The sequence below is a fragment of the Rhinatrema bivittatum genome, chromosome 14 (genome assembly GCF_901001135.1).
Source record: "Rhinatrema bivittatum chromosome 14, aRhiBiv1.1, whole genome shotgun sequence".
In the NCBI taxonomy this organism is placed as follows: domain Eukaryota; kingdom Metazoa; phylum Chordata; class Amphibia; order Gymnophiona; family Rhinatrematidae; genus Rhinatrema; species Rhinatrema bivittatum.
Window position 1 is genome coordinate 46,654,004 of NC_042628.1, and position 26,028 is coordinate 46,680,031.

The 26,028-nt window shown below is 46.6% G+C and overlaps 1 protein-coding gene across 4 annotated transcripts in view; it reads left to right on the forward strand.

Moving 5' to 3' along the window:
• C14H16orf96 (chromosome 14 C16orf96 homolog) overlaps positions 1 to 25,601 on the forward strand; it is a 147,634-nt gene extending 122,033 nt beyond the window's left edge. For all 4 annotated transcript variants that reach the window (XM_029576458.1, XM_029576459.1, XM_029576460.1 and 1 more), the window contains 7 exons: positions 8,586 to 8,648; positions 11,698 to 11,790; positions 14,250 to 14,391; positions 19,701 to 19,794; positions 23,863 to 23,940; positions 25,004 to 25,142; positions 25,395 to 25,601. In XM_029576458.1, the coding sequence (XP_029432318.1) occupies positions 8,586 to 8,648; positions 11,698 to 11,790; positions 14,250 to 14,391; positions 19,701 to 19,794; positions 23,863 to 23,940; positions 25,004 to 25,142; positions 25,395 to 25,404 (619 nt within the window). In that variant the 3' untranslated portion in view covers positions 25,405 to 25,601. The remainder of the gene's footprint in view (positions 1 to 8,585; positions 8,649 to 11,697; positions 11,791 to 14,249; positions 14,392 to 19,700; positions 19,795 to 23,862; positions 23,941 to 25,003; positions 25,143 to 25,394) is intronic.
• The last annotated feature ends 427 nt before the right edge of the window (positions 25,602 to 26,028 follow it).

Consider the following 26,028-nt stretch of genomic DNA (forward strand, 5'->3'; position numbering starts at 1 on the left):
CGCCCTCCACATCTCCCTGCTAAAACCGCTCATCTTGTCAGAATTCTCAAAAAAGACACCTGAACCTCAACCTCTTACTGCTGAAGAGGACATCACTTATCAGGTTGAGGATATACTTGATGTCAGGAAACACGGACAGCACTGGGAGTACCTCCTATCATGGGAGGGATTCGGTCTGGAGGAAAATAGTTGGGAGCCTGCAAGCAACATCCTCGAAAAGGATTTGATTAGACAATTCCACATTGCACATCCTAGGAAGCCAAAACCCCTGGGGAGGGGCCCTAAGAAGGGGGGTACTGTTATACCCGTCGGTCGCAGATGGCTGCGACCACCCAGGCTCACCTCTTTCTTTGCTGCATTATCGATTCTTGGATGAATAGCGGCCTCCGCTAACCACTGCCGACTAGCTCAGCGTTCCCAGAATGGCGTGGGCACTCCCGACCGCCATCATGTTTCTGGAATCACATAAGCGCATGCTCGCAAGGGCCACCTTTGTACACGTCATGGCGGGAACCTCGGGGGCGTCCCCTCCGGATGACATCAACCCGCTACAGTACTTAAGCTGACTGGCCCTACGCTTCAATGAGTTAGCAAGGAGTTCACTCGTTGCTGAATCCACTCTATTCTTGGACTTCTGGTTCCAGTTCCTATTTGGCATCAGAATGCTCTGGTTACCTACTCCTCGGGGGCCCTTCCTTGTTCTTGGCTATCCGCTTCTTGGAGAGCCTTCCTGCCTTGGACAGCTGCTTGTTCCGCTTCTTGGGACATTCTCCTGGAACTATCTCCTGTGAGTACTTTTCTACAAATCTCTACGACATCTTTCCTACTGAAGACTCTCTGCGGTGTACCCTGTGCCTTGAGCCACTACCATGCCTTCTCAGTAGGAGTCACTCCAGGTGGAGGTTGGTGCCTTATCCACTACAGGATGTTCTCCAAGTTCCTGCACCTCAGACGGCATCATCATCATCACCTACGAACAGACATCCTCGGTGTACCCCGCTCTGCGGGCCACTACCAGATCCTCACATCGGAGGTATCCTCCTGGGTATATCCCTTTGCTCAGAACTGTACTTTTTATCTCCCACTCAGCGGGCTCTGCTTTCCTTCCTTCATAATAAAGTCTCCTGCTCTAGCTATGTTCTACGCCACTGAGACCACACCTACCGATGGTGAGGCCCACAGGGTTCCTCCCTGTGGGCGGAGACACCTCTTACCTCAGCCCAGGGTTCACATCCTTACAAAAACATAACAGTATTCAAGATGTGGTTGCATCAAAGATTTATGTAATGACATCATGACATTTTCTGTTTTGTTTTCAAATCATTTTGTCATAATTCCCGGCATTGGCTTCGCCTCTGATTGATGCAGCACATTTTTAGGGAGCTGTCCACACTGACTCCAGGATCTCTTTTCTGAGTGCTAACAGCTGAATCATAGCCCATCATTGCTTATGAGAAATTAGGATTGTTTTCCCCTTATGAATTGCTTAGCACTTACCAATGTTGAAACTCATCAACCACTTTATTGCTTGCTCACTTGATTTTGTGATATCTCTTTGTAACTCTTCATCATCAATTTTGGCTTTGGCAATCCAAAATAGTTTTGTATTTGCCAACTCACTCTGCTGTGTCCCATAGTACCCTTTTCACTGCAGTGTCTCCAGCATCTGTCCGATACATGCCCGTGTATGTGGTGCAGTCGTGAAGGAGTCAAATACCACAAAAAATAAATCTTATAAGCATTTTCCTTCAGGTTAGCTGAAATAGTGGATTTAGCTACCTGACATGAATATCCTCCCAATTCTCCTTCTCTGCAACATAATTCGGATCTTGTTCCTAAGCTGTATATTGCTTTAGTTTCCATAGTGGGGAGGAGTCTAAACTTTTGTATATCTTGGATATAAGGCCTGTCATGGTTGGGCAGTGCAGTGCTAAGGATTCCCCCAAATTAGCAGTATAGCGCTGTATGGCAGGACAGGACAGGGTCTTCTGCCTGGCCGGCCATCTCCCCCTTGGGTCGAGCTTGCAGGTTCCAGTAGCCAGCAGGACTTCTCTGGCAGGCCACAGTCAGGGCAAGCAGCGTACAAGTAGAATCATTCCAGGCAGGGCTCAAGGCAGGCAGAGATCAAACAGGGTCTGAGTCCAGGCAAAGGTCAAGTCAGGCAGAGAAACGGTTTAGCAAGGGCAGAAGTCAGTCTGAGTGAGCAACAAAATATCAGGTCCTTGGTGAGGCCTCATCTGGAGTACTGTGTCCAGTTCTGGAGACTTTATCTCAAAAGGGACAGAGACAGGATGGAGGTGGTCCAGAGAAAATGGTGGGTGGTCTCTATTGAATGATTTATGAGGAGAGATTGAAGAATCTGAATATGTAAACCCTGGAGGAGAGGGGGAGCAGGGGAGATATGATACAGACCTTCAGATACTTGAAAGGTTTTAATGATCCAAGGTCGTCAACAAACCTTTTCCATTGGAAACAATTTAGTAGAACTAGGGGTCATGATTTGAAACTCCAGGGAGGAAGTCTTAGAACCAATGTCAGGAAATATTTCTTCACTGAGAGGGTGGTGGATGCCTGGAATGCCCTTCCTGAGGAGATGGTGAAGACCAGAACTGTGAAGGATTTCAAATGGGCGTGGGATAAACATTGTGGATCCCTAAAGGCTAGAGGATGGGAATAAATAAAGCTTAACCGGCACGGAGCGGCAGTTACTACTCTTAACAGAAATGTGAGGGTAACCTGCACGGAGCAGCAGTTACTACCCTTAACAGAAACGTGGGGGTAACCTGCATGGAGCAGCAATTACTACCTTGGGAAGCTTGCTGGGCAGACTAGATGGACCATTTTGGTCTTTTTCTGCTGTCATTACTATCGGGCCGATTCAGTATGGTGCACTCGACTGAGCGCACCTTTAGCCCCCATTTGGCCGTGCGTTTTCAACACGCTATTTTTACCCATTATACAGTAAGGGGTAATAGCGCGTGGAAAACGCACGGCCAACCCCCCCGAAACTAATAGCACCCGCAACATGCAAATGCATGTTGATGGGCCTATTATTTATTCCCGTGTGATACAGAAAATAAAATGTGCAGCGAAGCCGCACATTTTACTTTCAGAAATTAACGCCTGCCCAAAGGCAGAAGTTAATTTCTGCCGGCACAGGGAAAGTGTACAGAAAAGCAGAAAAAACTGCTTTTCTGTACAACCTCCAACTTAATATCATAGCGATATTAAGTTGGAGTCCCCAAAAATTAAAAAAAATTAAAAATCTGCCCGCGGCCCGTGGGTTGGAAGACGAACGCTCAATTTTGCCGGCGTCCGTTTTCTGAACCCGTAGCTGTCAGCGGGTTTGACAACCGATGCCAGTAAATTTAAGCATCGGCTGTCAAACCCGCTGACAGCCGCCACTTCTGTCAATAAGGAGGCGCTAGTGTCCCTAGCGCCTCCTTTTTATCGCACACCCTAATTTGCATACCTTTGCTTCCTGAATCGCATGCCCAGGAGAGTGGCCTGGGCGCGTGTCGGGAGAGCAGGCGCTTGCCCGCTCTCCCACACGGTTTACTTTATCGGCCCGTATGTTACTACCGTATGTAAGTCCGAGGAAAGGCTGATAGAGGGGCTAGGTAAAGCAGGATAGACAGGGACAGTAACGGTAAGACTGGGAACACACTGGCAGGAAAAAGGTAAACCGTACATGCAAGAACAATGTAAACTACACAGGCAGGAACAAAATGTATTTATTTATTTATTTAACATTTTTGTATATACCGACAACCGTTTGCACATCGTATCAGTGTACATTTAACTCAGAACTAATAGGCGGTGCCTTTCCATGGAACAGAAACTAAAAAATTAAAAGTTAACAGGTATTACAAGAGACAAAGAAACAAATTAATAATAATAATTGAGAACTAATGTACAAAATATTTACAAGAGAGTCAAATAGCCATGTGGACAAGTGGTTTTCATACATCAAGTGGAGGGAGTAGAGGAAAGGTAGGCTTGTTGAAAAAGCAATGTTTTTAGTTTCTTTTTGAATTTTGGGGTGTATGTTTCTGTGCGGAGATCTGGAGGGAGGGAGTTCCAAAGAGTGGGGGCGGCGAGGGAGAAAGCTCTATTCATTGTATAGTTTAGCTTGTAGGGTTTGATAGAAGGGGAATGGAGGGTTCCTTGGAGGGCAGGACGTGTAGATCTAGTGGAGGAGCGAGGAAGGAGGGGGGGGGGGTAGAGCCAATTGAAGTTTTCATTAGTGATACTTTTGTGAATGAGGGATAGAGTTTTGAACAGAATACGTGATTGGATTGGTAGCCAGTGGAGTTCAATGAGGGTAGGAGTGATGTGATCTCTTTTTCTAGTATTAGTAAGGATACGTGCAGCAGTGTTTTGTAGGAGTTGTAAAGGTTTGGTGTGGTTGGAGGGGAGGCCGAGGAGGAGAGCATTACAGTAATCGATTTTGGAAGAGATGATAGATTGAAGTACCGTGCGAAAGTCAGAGAAGTGCAGGAGGGATCTGAGTTTTCTGATAGTTTGTAGTTTAAAATAGCAGTCACTTAAGATAGCTTTGATGTAGGGTTTGAAGGAGAGTTGATTATCAAGTAGAACACCAAGGTTACGGATGTGTGGGTGGAAGGTAGTGGAAGAGTAAGATAGGGGAGGAGAAGGAAAGGGTAGTTTAATGGAAATGATAAGGAGTTCCGTCTTTTGGGGGTTGAGAGCAAGGTGCATGCCAGTAAGGAGTTTGTTGATGGCAGTCAGGCATGATTCCCAGTTTTGGAGAGCTGAGTTAAGAGAGTCAGAGAAGGGGAAGAGGATTTGCACATCATCTGCATAGATGAAGTGTTTGATGCCAAGATTAGTGAGGAGGGTAGTAAGAGGAAGCATGTAGATGTTAAATAAGGTAGAGGAATGAGAGGAGCCCTGGGGAACGCCCTGATCCAGTTTAATGGCATCAGATTCGTTGTTATCTAGGAGAACTGTGAATTGGCGATTTTGAAGGTAGAATTTCAGCCAGGAGAGTGCAATTTCAGTGATACCAAAACAAAATAAAACACACAGGCAGGAACAAGGTAAATCAAGGAACAGAGAGGCAGGACAAAGGTAAGGAATATATAGACAAGAAGGACCAACGGGAGGCCCAGACGGGAAGGGAATAAGGCACAGAACAAGCTAGGTTATCGGGAGAGCTAGACATAGGCTGTCTTTATTGTTGGAGCTAAATCCTCCTTTTGGAGCAGAGCATTAAGCATTGTCCTCAAAAGTTAGACTATCCAATCTGGGCAAGAGTTTCCATGAACTTGTTCTTTTATGTTGATTTTCCAAGTCGTTAATAGACCTGAACAAGGATTTAGCCCTGCTTTCTTTCTGTTCCTTCCTCTGAGAGGCCCAGGCCATAAATGTATCTCCTAGGACTTCCTTTAATCCATCCCAGAATATGCTAGGGCTTACTTCCTGATTATCATTAATCAGCATATCCTCTTGAACATCATTTTCTATCCCAGCCTGCACCCTTGGTTGGAGCCCCTTAAGGGACATTCTCACTGGGGCATGACCTGACTGTATAATATTTTCAGTAGAGGTGGGAAGTATTTGTCCCATTAATAGTGTATCCACTACTATTATGTCAATCCTTGAATATATCCTGTGTAGATTAGAAAATAATGTATAATCTCTACTGGTGGGATGCATAGCTCTCCAAACATCTACTTATTTCAAAAAAGCTAATTTAACTCTTTGCCTTCTGTGAGCTATGCCCTAGGAGCTAGAATTGTTTGATTTAGGATTAGCTGTTAGATTAAAGACTCCTTCCATTACAGTAGTACCCAGGGTGGCCCAAGGCAATCTGCTGCCTGAGGTGAAGGATGAAATGGCGCCCCCTCGCCCCACCCCCCCTCACATATACACTGTCATATATACACACACACACATACTCTTATACACACCCACAACCTCTCTTACAGACACTGACACATTCTCAGGCTCTAAGACCCTCTCTCTCCACTCCACCCCCCACACACAAGCTCTTACTCCCCTAGATTCTCTCATACACACACACACACACACTCTCACTTTCACTGGCTCCCTCACATATACACACACACACACCCAGACAAGCTTCCATTCATTCTCACACCACTCCTCCCCACCCTCCAGGCATGCACACATTCATTCTCTCTCTCACATATACACACACCCACCCATCCACACACACACACAGACATCAATTCATTCTCTCACACACACCCAGACAAGCACTCATTCTCACACAGACAGACCCCAGAAAGGCACCCATTCCTTCACCCATCCACACCCAAGTAGTTAAACATACACATACAGACTCTCAGCCTCCCCCCCCACCCCACCGACACCCACAGGTTCTCACCCTCCCACTGACACCCACACAGCCTCTCACCTACACACAGGCTCTCACCCCCCCCCTCCAACACACACACAAGCATTCACCCATCTATCCAGGCTGGCACTCACCCACCTGCATACACACACAGGCAGTCACCTACACATGCCCATAGGGCCTAGACCTTTTTTTCAGCCACTGTGTCCTCCTCCTCCTCTCTTCGGTCGCTAGCGATATTATCTCCTGCTGCTGTGAGGCCAGTCTCGCGGCATCCGGATATGACGAGTTGCGTTTCTCCTGACGTCGTCTCCTGCTGCCTCGAGACCCACAGCAGCAGGAGATGACGTTAGGAGAAACACGACTCCTGCTGCCCAGGGTTGCCACTGAGTGGATCGGGCAGGGGTTTGGTTTATCCTTGCCCAATCCGATATTTGACTTTGGAGGCAGTGTGAGGTGGCGGCTGCAGTACAGGTGTTTTGGAGGGGCACTTTTTGCCGCTCCAAAATTCTGCCGCCTGAGGCCACCGCTTCACCCTCCCTCCCTGGGAGAACATGTCTGGTTGACAGATGGATGTCTCTGTGCACCTCAGAATTGAGTCATCAATCACCACTACCGTCTGACTGTCTACCCACATAAAAAGCCCCGCTGAAAATTTCACCCTCCTTCCAGTCGCTAAGGGGTAGCATATTGTGGGTACTTTGTACTTTTACTGGTGTCAGAAAAGGGTAGGGTTATGTTGGGGGAGGAAACGTGCTGTCCTACTGGTGTATTGGTGTACAGATCAGATATCATGCATTGATGGTGTTTATCCAGGTTTGGAGGGCTTGTTTGATCTCCCCTACATACTGCTTGCTGGGTGACTTCTCATACGGGATGGGCCATTCTGCCGCACTAGCGGATGGCAATTAGAACTCTCTTACAAATGCACAGAGAAAATCTGCTTCAGTACAGAGAGAAAAACCAGACTGTATTCCCTATTCATTACTTACCTTTACCTGAGGAGTCCCTTATTCCATCTGTTTGACACGCCACAGGGATTCCTTCCTCCACACCACCTTTTTCTCTGTGGATCTTTGTCGTTCTTATCCGGACAGAGGTTCATGATGGATTCAGTGCCTCAGTAGCACATTAGTGAGAAATCCCATTGCCCACTGTTTGCCGATTGTTTTTGGCTGGTTAGCGATCCAGAACAAGGTTTTCCTACCCTCTGCATTAGCATTTTGTTTTCTTTATTTGTATCTATGCGTTTTGGTCTGCGCACATAGGGCCAGATTTTCAAAGGGGTACGTGTGTACCCCTCGAAAACCTGCCCGAAGTTCCCCCTGCGCGCGCCGAGCCTATGTTGAGTAGGTTCGGTGGCGCGCGTAAGTCCCGGGGCTTTCCGGGGGGGGGGGGGGGTGTCGGTGGGGCGTGTCGCGGCGGCGCGTCATTTGGGGGCGTTGCTGCAGGTGTGGTTCCGGCCCGGGGTGTTTTGGTGGCGTGGCCAAGGCCTCCGAAACAGCTTCCGGGCCGGGTAATCGTGCAGCTGGTGCGCACGAGTTACGCCTGCTACGAGCAGAAGTAACTTCTGGAATAAAGGTAGGGGGGAGTTTAGATAGGGCTGGGGGGGTGGGTTAGGTAGGGGAAGGGAGGGGAAGGTGGGGGGAGGCGGAAGGAAAGTTCCACCTTCCTGGGAAACTAGCCAAAAATGACAAAGCAAGCAGAAAGACTATGGGGTAGATTTTACAAAGTTACGCACACGCGTACTTTTGTTCGTGCACCAGGCGCAAACAAGAGTACGCATGATTTTAATAGATAGGGGTGTAGCCACGCGTATCCATTAAAATCCGGGGTCGGCGCACGCAAGGCTGCCCAAAATCGGAGCGGCTTCGGAGGGAACGGAGGCAGACTGTGCGGCTCGGCGCATGCAGGCTGCCGATTTTGGGCAGCCTTGCGTGCGCCGACCCCGGATTTTAATGGATACGCGTGGCTACACCCCTATCTATTAAAATCATGCGTACTCTTGTTTGCGCCTGGTGCACGAACAAAAGTACGCGTGTGCGTAACTTTGTAAAATCTACCCCATAGTCTTTCTGCTTGCTTTGTCATTTTTGGCTAGTTTCCCAGTGCTCCAGCCTTGTAGAGAGTGAGACACAAAGGTGAGCAATGAGAAGAAAAGTCCATGCTGCTTCTTGGTAAGCTTTAGGCCATCTCCCGTTCTGTTTTGCTGAGTAACAGATGTGTTTTTCCTTTTCAGGAAGCTCTTTGAGAAAGTGAAGTGTGTTTCCTGCGACAGACGATTGACCATGATGACAGCTCCGTGAGTATCAAATCCAGCAGTACCTATGAATAGTAACAAGCCCAGTCTTCAGCAGTCTGCATGGGTAACCCAATGCACGTATAAGTGGACCTGGGGAGATTTATGCTAGTATTTTATAAACAGTGTGGTGGGAGCCGCAGAGTTTATAAAATACTGCATATTTCTGCCCTGATTGTGCACAAGGAGACGCATATATTTGTAATGCAGGAAAAAGCAAACTTTAACTATTTTTACAATATTATAAGCGTATATTTTTTGCACATAATAACTATAATCATAAAAACCCTGAGCTATATGCAGAAGGTGGTATTTTATAAACAATGTGTGTACTCCAATTCTGAAAATCCTTGCGTATGTATTTGGAATCACCAGTTTGTTGGCAGCTCCATCAGTTCAGCCAGACCCTCCAGCACTTCACCCTGAAGCTCCACCACTTAACCAGACCCACTCACTAAAAAACAGCTGGGAAAAGACAAGTGCAATTTCACTTCTGCAACTTAATTAGCAGGTGTAAAACTCTACGGACAAATTTCAAACAAATGGGCGCAATGGCATATACGCACGGATATGGCCGTGAGCAGATCTGTGCAAGTATTTTATAACCCGCATGTATAATACGCATATTTCTACCCTGCAACATATGCACATATGTAGACTTATGAGCGAATACATGCAATGCATTGAAATCACGTATATCAATGCATTGAACACGCATACTTTTCTTACCTGTTTTAAAATATACACACTTTAAAGTATATTTTCAAAAGATGCAAGTGTAAATAAAAAGCCCATGCGTGTGTGAAAAGGCACACACATTAGTATATTCTCTTTTAAAAACAGCAACATATGTGCATACATCAGTAAAAGTGCACTTACGAAAAAAAGGCGGGCCAGGGGCATTCTGAGGAGGGGCCAACATGTACGCACATAAGTTGCTATTTTAAAACCAGCCAAAATGACATGTGCAAGTCTTTTACTTGCATATATTTACTCCTGCTCAATATCTGGTGTAAGTGATCGTAAACATCGTTAAATTGGTCTGGTTGAGGGTAGAGGGTCTGGTTGCAATGAGTGGACTTGAGGATGAAGAGCCAGGAAGGTCTTCACGAGCTGCAGATGAACTGGGTGAAGTCGTAGACCAACTGGTAAAACTGGTTATTTCGTTGCCGTGCACATGTTAGAAAATACCCTGACTTACACATGTGAAAGCCAATTTACGGGGAGGAAAAAAAAGCATCAAATTAACGCGATTAAAATCTACACATGTATCCTTGTAAAACTGGAAGTACAAATAAGCAGGTATATGAGTTGTGCACACGAATCCAGCTAATTTCCAACTTATTCGATTTAGTAGCTCCTTTCTCACTATTTAGGCAGGGGTGGGCAGTTCTGGTCCTCGAGGGCCACAAACCAGTCTGGTTTTCAGGATATCCCTAATGAATATGCATGAGAGAGATTTGCATGCACTCTGCCTCAGTTGTATGCAAATCTATGTCATGCATATTCATTAGGATATCCTAAAACCTCGACAGGTTTGTGGCCCTCGAGGACTGGAATTGCCCACCCCTGATTTAGAAGAACAAGTTTTAACTTATCTGGTTAAGTAGCGGCACTTATCTGGCTATATTCTGATTTATCTGGCTAAGCACGATTGTCCGTCTAAGCAGCACTTTTCGGATTGTCTGGCTACGTGCCGCTAAGTACTCACTTATGTACTTGTATTTTATGACCTGCGCATATCATTGCGCACAGGTTATAGAATACAGTAGTAAATTACCGTGCACCCCTATACAGGTGCATAAGGGCGCACGCAAGCAGTTTTGAAAGTTTTCCTCATAGGAGGTAATTTTCAAAGGAGTCACACATGTAACTGTAACATACTTTTGTAGCAGTTTTCCAAAGCCATTTATGAATGTAAAGAGCTGTTAGACATGTAAAACCTATTGACTGCTCAATGGCATTTATTGTAGCAATTTTCAAAATCCTACTTACACAAGTAAAGTGCATTTACACATGTAAAACCCAGTTTTAAGCGTGGAAATCCATTTGAAAATTACCCACATATGTTTTACGCATGAAAGAAAAGTCGGCCAATTAAATGAAATTAAGCAGTTTACCAACTAGTCCACCAGTTCGCCCAGTCCTTCTCCAGGTCATTGAGACCTTCCTGGTTCTTCACCCTGAACTCCCTCAGTTTTCCCAGATCTCCCACCCAGTCAGCGCTACACAATTAACACGTTTAATGTCACTTACGCCAGATAATTAGCAGGTGTAAAAATACGCGAGTAAGCTGGCAAATGTATGAGCGTCTATTAAAATAGCAAGTTACACTTGTGTTTTCCTCGCTCCAGAATGTCCCTAGACCTACCCTTTTTACGCACATGTATGTGTGCCTGAAAGTGAAGATACAGGACTATTTTTTACTTTAATATAATAAGGAATATGCAAGTAGATGCTACATATGCACATATATGCTGTTTTATGTGTGTAACGTTTTGAAAATTCACCCTCTATTGGGCCTGGTTTTAAAAAGCATTTACAAACTTAAAACTGTGTTTTGCACGTGCATAAATGCACTTTACCCCTGTAAATGTCTTTTTTAAAATTGCTATGATAGTATGTTACATTTACATGTGTAACTTCTTTTAAAATTACCTCCACTGCACATACTTCTGAACCCCATCCTGGAACACCTTTAAACTATCCCTTTTTCTCTCTGTTAACATTTACACGTGCCTTCGCAAGTACTCACCTAACTAGCTATGTTTCCAAACTAGCATATACATGTGTGGTGCTATTTACACACTATATGCCGAAGTTACATGGGTAACCCTTCCAAAATTGCACTCAGTGTCTAGCATCAGGTTGCCCTCAATGAGTGTCTGAATTATCAGCACCAAGCAATCCTTTTTCCCAGTAAAAATGTAACAGCAGCCCCCTTTTCCCAGTACAAATCTGTAACAGCAGCTCCCACACTCCTTCCTTTAGCAGCTTTGTTTGTTGAGTCCGTCGGGCTAATGTCTGACTTTCTGCTCCATCTTGTTTGCAGACACCTTGTAACGGTGAGAATGGGATCTGTTTTGTCCAAAGACCGCCCCAGCAGTGCTGCTGATTCAGAGTACAGAACGGATGATGAGAACAGGTATGGGAGCCCTGCTGCAGCCATGTGCTGCCCCAAGGGCACATCCATGAAATAGGTGGGGGCTACTGTGCCCCTGTAGCCAATTCCAAACACAACCCTTCGCCTATTGTCTGTAGCTCTTCCTTCACTCCTCTGGTATAGCTGCCTGACATTCTCTCTTACCTTCTACCCGCCATCAACTCTCCCTCCCCCAAGACCTGTCCAGCTGCTAACTAACTCCAGGTTTCACAAGAATCACCATGGAACAGACTGGTGCAGAGCTGCTGATGTCACACTTTGTTTTGCTGCACTGGTATTTCTAATTCAAACAAACAATGATGTCAACAGTGTGATGCACTTTTATTAAACAAGAATACAAACAATGGGATTCGATATGTTCCTGATAGAACTCTGGTGTCTGGTACCCAATACTCGAGGGCTGAACCACTTTCTGCATTGCTCTAATAGAGACAGGTACCAATTTTACTTTTTATGCAGTGACTTCAAAAAATTCCCATGCTATTAAGTGTTTAATGTTTCGAAATTTCAAAAATCTAGATGACCTAAAGATGCTGTCCCATGTCAGCTCTTTAAATCACTCTACTCAAATTATATAAGCTGTATTCCAATCAGACTTATCTCATTGCTGGTGAACGGCGGTCCTAAAGGGCTGAAGTCCCTTTTTAAATAGTAGAGCTGCTGCGTGCCTGCCCGACACTGGCAGTGTTTCGACGCCTTGCATCTGCTTCAGGGGCTGGAGAGCTGATAAAAGATACAATAAATATTATTTAATCTTTCAGATAATACAAGGACTAGGGGGCACTCCATGAAATTAGCAAGTAGCACATTTAAAACAAACTGGAGAAAATTATTTTTCCTGCAATGCACAATCAAACTGAGGAATTCATTGCCAGAGGATGTGGTTAAGGTAACTAGTTTAGCTGGGTTTAAAAAATGTTTGGATAAGTTCATGGAGGAGAATTATATAAACTGGTATTAATCAATAAGGAATAACCACTACTTGTTGCTGGTATTAGTAGCATGGGATCTGTTTAATGTTTGGGTACTTGCCAGGTACTTGTGACTTGGATTGGCCACTGTTGGAGACAGGATACTGGGCTTGATGGACCTTTGATCTGACCCAGTATGGCAAATCTTATGTTCTTATGTTATATTACCCTTAATCCCAGAGTTTTAGCAAAAAAATTGACTCGAAACTTACTTGACAGCCTTCCTGGCTTCTCCTAACCGCCGTCACTTATGACGGATGGTGTTCATAACCTCTTTTCCGGTTTTTAAAGGGCTGTGGGCCAATCATTCGCCTCAAGGGGACGCCTGTCTGCTAAAAATGTCAGCGAAAGTATTTTGAGGGATACCGGACCCCAGAGTTCTATTAGGAACATACTGAATCCCCGTCGTTTGTATTTTTTTATTATTATTTTAGGAGGATTCTTACAGAGGCTTACATACATTTTTTGTGATGCACTTTTATTGACATTTTTAAAATGAAAATCTGTTTTGCAGCTAAATGACCCTGGGATTCGTAAGCAGTTCCCAATATGTTCAGAATAAGAAGGCCTGAAAGTTGCTCGTTAGCCCTTCACCGTGTGGCATGGGCATGATGATGTTAGGCTTCTTGCCTGGGCTAGTGGTATACAAAGGGAGGGAAGGGCTATTCTCTCAGTGGGCAGTGCCTCCTTGTTGTTCACTTCTCTGCTGGCAGCTTCATTCTCCCTGAGCCAGTGCAAGCTATCTCCTTGGCTGCCAGGAGATAAAACACATACAGACAAGCTTGTAAAGACACGGTGCAGACAAACCACACACATACAGAGTAAACACTCCCACGCTGCTCAGGCACTGTGTAGCCTCAGGCCATTGTCTTTTGCTCATGTGCTCCTGCACAGTACAAAAATGTGATGCTGTGAATCAGCATGGTGTATGGGCAGGCAAAGGAAAAATCTGTTGCAAGACCAAGGATTGACTTCAGTCTAAGAGTGGCCAGTAAATCTGCTCTTGTATTCTCTGGGCTTTTGCCCATCCATCTGTATGCTCTGAAAAGCAGAAAAAGACAGGAGTTTGAGGCAACAGCTTCCCAGAGCCTCACTGAAGAGTAAGTCAAAGACCCCTGCTCGCAGATCCAGGAAGAGCTTCAAAACCCTTGTGCGGTAGTTTCTTCTACTCCAAGGTGCCTTCCAGTCCATACTGTGCTATGTTCTTGCAGAACTACCTGACAGCCTGTAATGAGAAGACACAAATGGTGATATTAATAGGCCTTTGGATTTCCCCCAGTTCCCCTCCAAGGATGTTTGAGTCTGCCAGCAGTGTTCTCAGTGCCCAATGTTACAAATAGGGGTAACTAGTGAGCTCTGTCCAAAACCATTCATAAATCAGCAGTGTTAAGCCATTGGGGTGTGGGATGTACTGGTTCTTAGCTGAACTTTAATGTTAAGAGCTTTTCTGTCACCCCCTTCTCTGGCTAGCCCCCGGATCTTTGACATGATCGATGCTTGCCAGCAGTCCATGCGTCACTCAGGGAATTACGCCAAAAAGCGAGCCCCGAAGCCCCAGAATCTCACAACTGTCTATCCATATGGAGACCCTGGAGTTGTAAACTACAGAAATGTGAGTTCTCTCCTGTCTTGTGTACTTTACAGAAGTTGTCTAAGCATAAGGGCCTGAGTTGCTGTTGTAGGTTCACTGTGTTTGGAGGGCAGCCCTTGCTGGTGTCGGGGGGGGGGGGGGGGGGGGGGTAGCCCTCCGGCCACTTCATAAGACCTTTCGGACTGCAGGCGGTGATGTGGACCCCTGTATGGTGCGGCAGCAAGAAGCACCACCGATGAGCCTGACCACAGGCGGAAGTGCCAAAGAGGCTCCTAGGGAGGCTTCACTTATACCACCTGTCATTTCCTCAGGCTGAGCCCTCGATGCGGACGGCCATCAGGACATAGGTGGTTCCCAAGATACAATCAGGCACAGGCAGAAGCCAGAAGACAGTCCCAGGTTAAGGCAGGCAGCAGGCAGGCGGGCAGGAGCAGAGGCCAGAACCAGGGACAGGCCAAGGAACCTGCTGTCAAGGCAAGGAGTCCAGGTCCAGGCAGGTTAAGTAGTCTTGAGCATGTGACATCATCACTGGGGTGACTACCCGACTCTCCCTCTAGACTGCGCAGAATCGGGTGCACAGATGCACAAGCATTGCCCCATGCGTCTCTTCATTAGGTCCTAGTAAAATACACGTCAGAGTGTGCAAGGGTGGCTCCCTGCCATGCAGCAAGAGTTTGGGAAGGTGGCTGAATTCTAACACACTGACTAAGAGTGCTAAACACAAAGATACAAGTCCCAGGCCCCTTTTCTGAGGAGATTCCCTACTCTGAAATTCAGACAGGGCCAATATCCCCAAAGCACATTCCCCCCTCTCAAGACTCGCTGCCCTGAACACAAATGAAACCAGTATCCTGCAGGCTTCCTTCCCTGACAGTATCTGCTATTCAAGGAAACACAAAGTCACACTCCAACTCTGAGTCAACACACACAGTAAATTTCAGAATAGCAATGTTTTATTACTTGCACAGCAGAAAGCAATGCAGCAAAGATATCACACACATACAGAGCAAAGGCAATAGTTACATTAATAAAGCAATGCCATATGTCCCTCTCTTTGTTGCTAAAAGATCCCAGAAGAGCAGCATGGCTCTGTTGTTTCTAGGTGTTCAGTGTTGCAAAATCTTCTCTCCCTCATTCCATCTGCACATCTGAAACCATGTTTTGGAGCAATATATGTGGTTTTCCCAAAACAACTGGCTTTCTCTTGAAAAATAGTCACCACCAGGTCCAGAGCTTAAGGTATGCTCCAGGTCTCAACAAGATCAGCAGGTTAACTAGTGGGAGGCTGGAGAGTGGGCTAGTGGGGTGGTCCACTAGACCACCCCACTAGCCCACTCATATTGTGGATATCCTGAAAACTTCACTGGTTAGGTGTGCCCTGAGGACTAGGTTGAGAAGCACTGCACTAGACCACCAGGGCTATATCATGGTTTTGTCTGCTATGCAGCCTCACCGTGCCCTGATTCTGACACCTTTCTACCACCAGAGGCCTCCAGTAAGATCCATTCCTAGTTACTCAAGCCATCTTCTTACTGGCCACTTGATCCAGCCTGTTGTACAGCCTTTGCTCCACCAGGGGTCCTCAACGAGCTTAACCTCTGCCTTACCAAGCTCCTCCTCGCTACTTGCAGCACACTCAAGCTCCAGACCCATTTAACCCTGCCTTGGCAAACCCAGGAAGCCTTTCATGGAGTTACCCTTGGCTCTCTCACCTAGCCACTTTAGTCTTATACCTTGCCTGTGGCCTCCAGACTTCCTTGTTTCTTGCTCCTTGCCTTGTGGCCTATCTAGGCTTTACCTTGCCTTGTGGCCTCTGGGCCTTTTTGTTTCTTGCTCCTTTCCTTGTGGCCTATCTAGGCCTTACCTTGCTTTGTGGCCTCCAGCCTGTTCTACTCTTGTATCCTGCCTTGTGGCCTATCCAGGTCTCTCTATCCCTAGGGGCCTACGGGCCTCCAGCCTTGCTACCTATGGGCTTCTGTGTTCTTTGGTCTGTGTTGTCTTACCTAATATTTATCCGGTCCTGTCCAGCACAGTCTTGTCATGCTCAGCCCAGTCCTGTTCCTGGTATTCACCTCTTGTCTTGCCAGTACCTTGATTTTCCCCAGCCTATATCTAGTTCCTGTTCCTGTCCAGTATCTTACCTTGCCTGTGTCTCTCCCAGTCTGTGCTCAGTACCCTGTTTTGTCTCTGTCTGTACTCTACCCCAGTATTTGTTCTGTGTCCAGCTCCTGTAACCAGTCCAACCCTGCTCTAGCCTTACCAAGCCTTGCCCCATTCAGCCTGTACTGTCTTGCTCCTGCCTGCTTGGACTCACTGAGTTGTACTGCCACAGCAAAGACTCACTGGCCCCAGATTTCAAGGGCTCAACCTGAGAGGGAGGTGACTGGCTAGGCAGAAGACTGACCCCTGTCTTGCCTTGCAGTCCTGTACTACACATGTCCAGCCCAGCAGTCCATGATAAGCTATTTTTGTCACAAAAGAAGGGGGGTGGGGGTCCACTCGACCACCAGGGCTACGTTTGTGTGTAAGGGGGCTGGGCTAGGTTGGGGTGTGAGGGTCCAGACCTCCAGGGGCTGAATTTATTCTTGAAGAGGCAGGTTTGGAGGCTGGAGATGGGAGTTTTCTCCAACTGTTAAAATTCATTTTTTATTTTGCAACAGTAGCCACATCCCAGGGGTGTGGCGGTGAGGGGGAGAAAAAGGGGTCTATGTGGACTCTTGAGGTTTTGGATGACTTTCGCAGGGCCATCAGACCATTTAAGCAATGGTTGCCCCACAGTCCCAGGGCCGTTTCCCCATACTCGGCTCTCTTCTCCCTACCCTCAGCAATCCTGTCCCTGTACATAGCTCTCTCATCTCAGGACTCAACACTCTTGTCTCACACTTCTGTCCATCACATTATGATTTTCAGATATACACGTCTGTTGGTGTTACGATCCCGGTCACTAGGTTGGTGACCGGGCACTTACCGCTTCCTCCCGCGCCCCAGAACACCCGATTCGCGGCCCTCCAGGCCGCATGGCAGCAGCGTCTCCACGAGGGAGACGCCGCCGGAGACTCCGCCCCTCATTGGGGGAACGCGCGCGCGCAGGGGCCCGCATTTTCAATGTCAGCACCCAGATGTGCTGATACGCCTCCGATGACGTCAGACGCCGGGTAAGGGGATTTAAACCGAGGACCGGGGTTTTCTGATTGCCTTGCAACGAGGTTCCTTCTACGAAGTGCTAGTTGCCGTTCTGATCACCCGGTTCCTGATTCCTGCTGCCTGACTTGGATTCTGTCTGCCTGATCCTGTTTTCTGCTTGCCTGCCGCCTGCCTTGACTTCTGGTTAGTGTTCCTGACTTCTGCTTGCCTGCCGCCTGCCTTGACCTCTGGTACGTGACCCTGACTTCTGCTTGCCTGCCGCCTGCCTTGACCTCTGGTTCGTGACCCTGACTTCTGCTTATCTGCCGCCTGCCTTGATCTCCGGTTCGCACTCCACTCCTGGGTTTCTTCGGTTCTTCGCCTAAGTCCCAGCGGTCCGGGTCTCTATGGGCTCCTCCTGGGGGGACCTCGGACTTCCAGGGTGAAGACTCCTAAGTCCTAGCGACCCGGGCTCCCACAGCTTCTCTGGAGGGGTCACGGGTTTCCAGGTGAAGCTTCTTCTACCCAGTGTGAGTCTGCCTCCCGACCGTTCCCTCCGGGTCGGTCGGCCTAAGGATCCACTTCCGGATTTGGACACTCATAACAGTTGGGTAGGGCTTTAACACTTGATTAGGTCTGATGACTGCAGAGATGTTCACAGGAGCTCTTGAAACGAATAGCTTCCTGTAATTGATACGTGTGCAGTGGCAGCCATAAAATCAAATGGAATGTTAGGAATTATTCAGAAAGGAATAGAAAACAAAAATGGAATATAATATAATAATACCTCTGTATCAGTCCATGAATAGTGTGCACAATTCTGGTTGCCACCCCTCAAACAAGAAACATAGCAGCGCTAGAAAAAGGGCAGAGAAGGGCAACAAAATGATTAGAGTGATGAACTGACTCACTTATTAGGGTGGTCAGCTATTGGGCTCTGTGTCAGGCAGTCATTCTTTGGGTGCCTCTGTCCAGGAGTCCAGCTCCCAACCCCTTGCTTAGCAAAAAAAAAACAAAAAACCAAAAACTTCTCAGCGCATCAGAAGCAGAGGTGGAGAATCCTACCAGCCATTTCTCGTTTCACTATATCTTTTTTTTAAATCTCTGCAGTGAAGACCTCAATCGCCAGATAGTTAACTGGCCCGAAAAATTCAGCAGCCCACTGTGTTTGGACTAGGGAGGGAAAACCTAGGCACCGCGGGCCAGGAAGTGGGTGGGGGTTAGAGTCTGCCACCCTCCCAGCGTGCAGTTGTCTTCCGACACTGCCCTTGGATCCATCTTGGTGCTGATGCCTGCCCCCAGAACTCAGATTTCAGACATGATGGGAGCTGGTTGACCTGCAGGCGTGGCTGGGAGTGGGCAGTTGTGCTCGGGCTGGGAACCAGTGGATCTCAACCTCCAGCATGTGTGCCCGCCCACTCTAGCAGGTGCGTGGTAATGCCCCGCAGAAAAGGCAGCGGCTTGGCTCGGAGCCTGGGGCTCTCGATTTCCTGTCTTTGTATTGTGAATTTGTGATTTATGATTCCTAAGTGGAGGGGAGGGGTTAGGGTGGGGAGTGGGGAGTGGGACTGGGATCAGGTGCTGGGCAGGGGGAGAAGGGCGCGGGGAGAGGGACCTGTATCTGCTCTGCTGCTGGCCAGGGGGCGGGACTGGAGCTCAAGGATCTGCTGCTAAGACAGGGAGAGGGGGAGGGGCTCAGGAACTGTACTGGCTTGGGTTTGGGGGCTTGGAGGGGGGGGGGGCTCGTTGCCTTTGATGCAAATATCTGAGGGAGGAGTGGGGACTGACCTTGAGTTGCTATGGCCCATGTTTTCATTTTAAATTTTGGGGTTGGCGGGGGAAGGATCTGTTGCAGTGCCTGTGCATGTTTTAAAGTATTGTAGGGGGCTGGAGGCTGAATGGAGCCAGTTAAGGTTCGGTTTTCTGGGTACATGTACTCAGATAATATTAGGATTGCTCTGAGGCAGATCTAGAGTTATTTGCTTAACTTAGCCAGATAATGCTCAATATTGATATTATCCTGGAATGCCCCTTGCCTACCCCTGACTTTTCTGGGTAATAACTTAGCCAGATAAGTCAGGGGTGATCAAATTGACAAGAAATTCAAAGCCCTGGGGTTTATCTGGCTAAGTACCACTCAGCCAGACAAACCCCTTTGAATAGGGACCCCCCCCCCTTTGTTCTTACGTTCTTATGTTTGTTTATAGACTGAACTACATGTTATGGGCGTTGATGGTGTGATCTACAAAGGGCGGATTGACAAGGACCAACATCGTAGCCTATCAGAAAAGGGAAACTCAGGTATGGTATTGCACTGGCCACGGGAGAGATCTCAGCAGAAGCCACGAGGCCGTGGCCTGGGACACCAGAGTGCAGGTTGCCAGAGAGGCCCCAGCCTAGGGTACCAGAGTACAGGCCTTGCGGAGACACTGGTCCACTTTGGAGTTAAACACAGTCTCCTGCACTATTTCTGTTCTCTGCCCTCTCCCTCATCCTGCCTCCTGCATCATTTCTGTTCTTCTTCTCGACCTCATTCCCTCTCCTGCATCATTTTTGCATTCTGTTATCCTATCTCTTCTCCCATGATCTGCATCTTAATTTGGATGTTTCCGCTTACCTCACTGTTTTTCCTGCTGTAAGAAAAGGGACTTGGTGGTGTGAGGCTTATTGACCTATAAAGGGTAGACAGGGGCCTAGGGCTGAGGAGAGCTTCCTCCATCTGTTCTCTACATCTGTGTTCAACAATTGTGATACCTGAAGACGTTGATGGGATTTGGGGGCAAATAAGAGCCACATGTCTTGTCTCCTTGTGTTTCTCTTTTATTTCTTAGTCATGAGTTTATATTTCCTATTGCATGGCTGTGGAGTTGTGAGAAACACAAAACTGAATTTTAGTAAGTAAGCCGTTTGGAGAGACATTGGAAGAAATCCCTATCATAGAAATGCAAACTTGGGGCCTGAGTTACTAAGACTTTTCGCCCATTCTGTGTCTATGGGAAAAATGCTTAGTAAATGAGGTCCTTACATTGCAAGCCCTCTAGGACAGGAAAAATATCTATGCTACCTGAATGTAATCCGCTTTGAAGTGGCTGACCAGAGAGGGAGGGCAGATTATAAATCAGAAATTGAGGACAGATCCCATTAGAGGACTATGACCAATAAATAACTACTTCCAAACCGGGAAAGCAATCCGTAGAGTTTTTTTGTGCTTTTTTTTCTGGCACAATTGTAGCCTCAGTATAGTAGAAGGCCTTTTAGGCAAATCTTTGTTTGTTAAGGATAAATCTCTCAGGAGTGCCAGGTAGTTCTGGCTACTTTCTTTGTGGACAAAGTGATTAATTTTGCATCTGGAAACTTTCCCGAGGTGACCTCTATGGGGGGAGGGTCGCGTGCTAGTCCAGAAAAAGTTGTAAGCACCATTTTAAAAAATCAGAGTGAGCCGTGGGAGTTTGAAGAATTCCCCACCCAGCAAGCGATGGGTTGTAAGAACTAACTTGGTGAGTCACAGCCAAAGTGGTCAGAGCAGACCCTGACGATATTGTTAAATGGCTGAGCAGTTTCATTTGTTTCTCTGGCCAAAGGGATAATGACCACAGGATTGAAGAAATCAGTGGTAAAACTAATACAGAGAAATTCTTCCTTGGATGCATCATTTTGCAGCAATAATAGGCCAGTCTCTAATATATCTTTTTTTTTGTTAAACTGACAGCTAATATGGATCATTGCAATGGGCTGGATCCTAATCAGTCTGGATTCTGCTCTGGTCATAGTATGGAATCCATACTATGTAGCCACAGCGGCATTCAAACACTGCACGGAGCGGCAGTAGCCACAGAGGCATTCAAACACTGCACGGAGCGGCAGTAGCCACAGAGGCATTCACGGAGCGGGATGCCAGTGGCCAGTAGTTGATGTTCCACCTTCACGGAGCGGAAGGATGGAGGGCTGCTATTTCCAAAAAAAAAAAAAAACAAATAAAACAAAAAATAAAAACAGGGGTGGGTAAGAGTATGGGGCAAGGGGGTGGCCTGCTTGTTACAGCGGTTGCTACCCCCAATTGAGCTGGATGTCACTTGGATGCAGATTCAAAGCTGCTCTCTAAATTGGGTGGAGGGGAATTAGGGCTGGAGGGTACTGGAAGCCAATAGTAACAGGTGGGAGAGAGAAAAAGGGAAAAAAAAATGGATAAAGTGCGTAGCTTGCTGGGCAGACTTGATGGGCCATTTGGTCTTCTTCTGCCGTCATTTCTATGTTTCTATGTTTCATACTGGCATCTGTCACATGACATATTCAAATTTGAGATGGTGGAGGATTTGATCCAGTTGGATCTTTCAAATGTACTTGATCTGGTGGAGTTCTTGTTACTGAACTGCTGCAAGCTGTTTGGTCTTGGTAGTAAATTAACTAATTGACTCTCTTCTTTTTTGTCAGGGTGGATACTGCTGGGCCCTTTAATGGTTTTCTGTCATCTCCAAGGGAGCTTTACTAGGGGAGCCCCTCAGGGATCTTCACGTTCCTTTCTCTTTTTTAACATGTTTATGGTGCCTTTGGGACAAATTATTTGGGATCTAGGCCATAGGCATCCAACGGATTATTTGCCTATGGCAAATAATTACTAGATTCTTCTGTAATTCATCAGAATTATCACATGAAAGTGATTGCAGACCGGCTACTGGATATTATAATAGCCTTATGCTTAATAGCCCAAAAATGAAGATCCTAGGATTGGGTGGTGCCAGCTGGTCCGTATTATCACCGACCCCTGTAGTGATGGGAATTGCTATTTCTTTGGTTGCTGACCCGCACAACTTGGAAGTGTGCCTTGATGCAATGCATAATTTTAGAATCTCACATCTCTTTGGTTGCTCTGTGCGCCTTTCTGAAACTGCAGCTGAGAAAAAGAATTTCTAGATGTACAGGCATTTGAGTCTGCTGAGCACCATCTGGTGACAGAACAATTAGATTACTACTATAATGTTTTGTGCGAGGGCCTCCCTTTGAGGCTCGTGTGCCAACTCCAAGTGATTCATAGGGCCACAGTGAGGACAATTCTGGGTAAACCTAGGAGGGAGCATGCTTCTGCATGCTTTACATTGGCTCTCAGTAGTAGCCTGGGTAAAGTTTAAATGACTGATGTTTGTGTTTCAGATCATGCAAGGGAAGATCAAAAGTGTTGGCTTAGGTTTGGAGGCTGCTGGATGCCCAGCTCCTCTTCCTTTTGCCTGCAGCAACAGTCCATGACATTGGCTCAAATCCATTTAATGAAAGGGAAGGGAGAGTGACTCTGCTCTGCTGTTGCCAACTGGCTTAAAATATTTCAGGCTAGCTTGATCCAATCCTGGTTTTTCCCCCACTACTAGCATGGACGTGTAGTCTTGCTTTTCTCATGGAAATCAATAGGGACACCAGATCTACAGGTGCATGCAGTTAATGGGGGAAAAAAGCAGGACTGGATGAACTTGATCTGAAAAAGCTGGAGCCAGCACACAGTGCCCTTTGTCCAGTAGCAGGAACCCATCGTCATACCTGTGAAACATTGTCCTACCCAAGCAAGAGTCCCCCCCCAAACTGAAGGATACTTTTCTTCAATTTCAATGTAAGAATGCTGTTTAACTCTTAAAACTAGAGTTTTTAACGCCTCTCTCTCCGATGAGACTGGGAAATGCTTTCTACATAAGATCCACTCACATTCGTAAGTGTCTCACACACAGGTAAATGGTGCCAAGCTTGTCATGGGAGGCTATAGATGGATTTATAATTACCATGCTGGATGAAATGTTTTGGAGATGAACTATACCTTTAATTTGATGAGATTGTGTTACCTTTGCCTTGCACTGGCACATGGTTGCTCCTGGAATAAGGGGCCACTCTTTTTTGGGTATAAGTGGTTACAGAGTGGAAGAAGTCATGCTTCTTGCTTGTGGGACAAAGATTTCTCACCCATCATTCATCTGATTTCCACGATTTTGCAGGCAGGTTTGTAGTTTTGTTTTCACTGTGTCCTTAATGTAATACAAATCGTGGCACCTGTCTCTGAAGATGTATTATTGCAGCACAAATGTTTATACTGTCTTTTTTTTTATTTGAATTATGTATGTTGCATTGTACCGCGCCCCAAACGTTTATGGAGAGGTGGGTAACAAATAAATACAAATAAATAATGAGGGGTGGGCCAGGGCCGAAGCCACATATGAGCAGTCAGAGGTGGTCCTGTTGCATCGCTGCATTCCCATTCCAGAACAGCAGTTCCATGGGGTCTTAGCAAAGACATTCATAGACAGCTTCCTTAAACTTCATTTCACATTGCTTCAGCTACAGCTACGTGTGCAGTAAGTGAGAATGCTAACTGTGTGCTTTGAATGCTTCCAGGAATGAAGACCCCTCGGCCTCCTTCCAGAGTGCGTTCTGCTACCCCCTACATTGGCCGCACCAGCCCACCAATGACCCGTGAGTTCTTATTTCTCCAAGAGCACTTGCTAATGTCTATTTTCCTGGCGGCTTATTTTCCTATGGCAGCCTCTCTTGCCTCTTTTCTCTCTCCTCACTCCTTCCCCTATGTTGTGACTTTATTTAGTGGTATAGCCTTCCGCCCCCCCTAACATTGTGCTCAAAGCGGATAGCAGGAGCCATATAGGGAAATTCATAATCAATCACATAACCATCAAGCAAACACAAAACCCAATCAAAATGCAATAGCAGAACGTAATGATAAAATAACATGGTTAAAAGATTTTCAGTGACATGTATAACTATGACTGCAGTTGACATCTTGAGTTCTAGTGAGTGGAGTTTTGGTATCTCAGTTTAAGATGTCGTCTTCATTACACCATTATAAGGGGTCATTTTGAAAACTATGTAGGTAGTTGCAAAGTCTGTGGGTCCTTCCACTCATGGACATTGCACCCATTGTCAAAGGGAAAGTAAACAAATACTTTCCATTTGAAAATTACTCTGGGGAAAAAGGACCCGCAGAGATTCGCACCTCCTTTTTCTGTGGATACTTTCTCCCTGAAGAAAAACAACACATGCACAGTTTTGAAAATACAGAACCACCTGTGGTATTGCCTCGTCTGACCTAACCTCCGAGCCCTCCTGTTTTTCCTAGGGGGTAAAAGTGCATGCACTGTCGAGCCCCGCGTGTACTTTTGCCCGGGGAAAGGGTGCACAGTTGTTGGATAGCCGATTTACCCAGGATAAATTGCTTTAGGAAATTGCCCTCAGTGTGCTTATTCTCAGGGAAGCCAGGTCACATTGCTTATTCAAAGTTCCAAAACCGCCATTTTGAGGGGCAGTCTTTTGCAGTGAGTAAACTTCCAATGTGTGACTTCAGAACCATGTAAAAATGTGAATGTGACCCACGATGATCATGTAAGTAATATTACACTGGATTTCAGAATTCCACCACGAGAACCCGTCAGCCTGTCCCTCTATTGTCCTCTGCCACTGCCTTGGGGGTAGGGCGCTGATGAAACAGTCTGCTGTAATTGTCTTTTCTCTATACCTTTTCCAGCTGTGACCGCCCAACGATCTAGGCTCGCAGGATCTGCATTTCAGCAGGTTTCCTCTTCCGAGGTTATAGAGTCAGAAATCCGAACAAGTCCCAGCGCATTTCAGAGGCCCATGTCCACCAGTGAGCAAGTGGCAAACATGTAAGCAGTAAACTTTGCCAAAGAGTCAAACTTTGCACTCTTCTTTTCTAGCTGTCCGTGCCTACTTTGTGTAAACTCTGTACCACTTCCTAGGGCTGTAGGGCAGATAGGGAGCGGGTGGAGAATGACTGCCCTTCAGAATCCATTGGTGCCTGTTACTTATTACAGTACTGTCAACCCACCTCCAGGCAGTCATGAGATTAGAGTCCACTTCTGCTTTTCTCCAAACTCATTTTGTATTGCAATTTTTAGGTTTACGTGAGAAGGCCGCCAATTACAAAGAGGATACATCATAGGACACTGGCACTTACTCTCCGTCTTTTGCATCGACAATCATCTTTCTAGAAAACAGCAGTGCAAAGCTCCAAGCAAATAAAAGACTGAATTGCTGCTTTAACTATTTCACCGAAAGCAATGTTTAGATTGTGCATAACTCAATAAAATTATGATCTAGCTGTCCATTGTTAAGGCTGTGCCTGGAGTCTCCGTGGGATGGTAAATCAGAAATACTAATGAGCTTCCAGAGAGCAAAATAAAGTCATCACTGCTGGATTAAATTCCACAGAAGGGGACTTCTTCTGGCTGTGCAGGAGCCTTGGGTTCCATTCCTGGTGCTAGTTCCTGCTTCTTAGGCTGTATGGAACTAGGAGAAGTCAGGGGATCTGCTGACATCGATCACAAGCAGCGTTTATTGGCTCCACTGTAGCGGGCACTTCTGCTGGGTCCTGGAGTGTAATTTTGTCATTGCAGTGCCTGGAACTGTTGGAAGACTACAAGGGGAATAAAAAACCGGGAGAAGCCCTGCAAGCTGTGATTAAAAGTGCACAGAGCCTCTGCTGCTCAGCAAGCTGCGGGAGAGCCTGTGGTTAAAGGAGGTTAACCAACT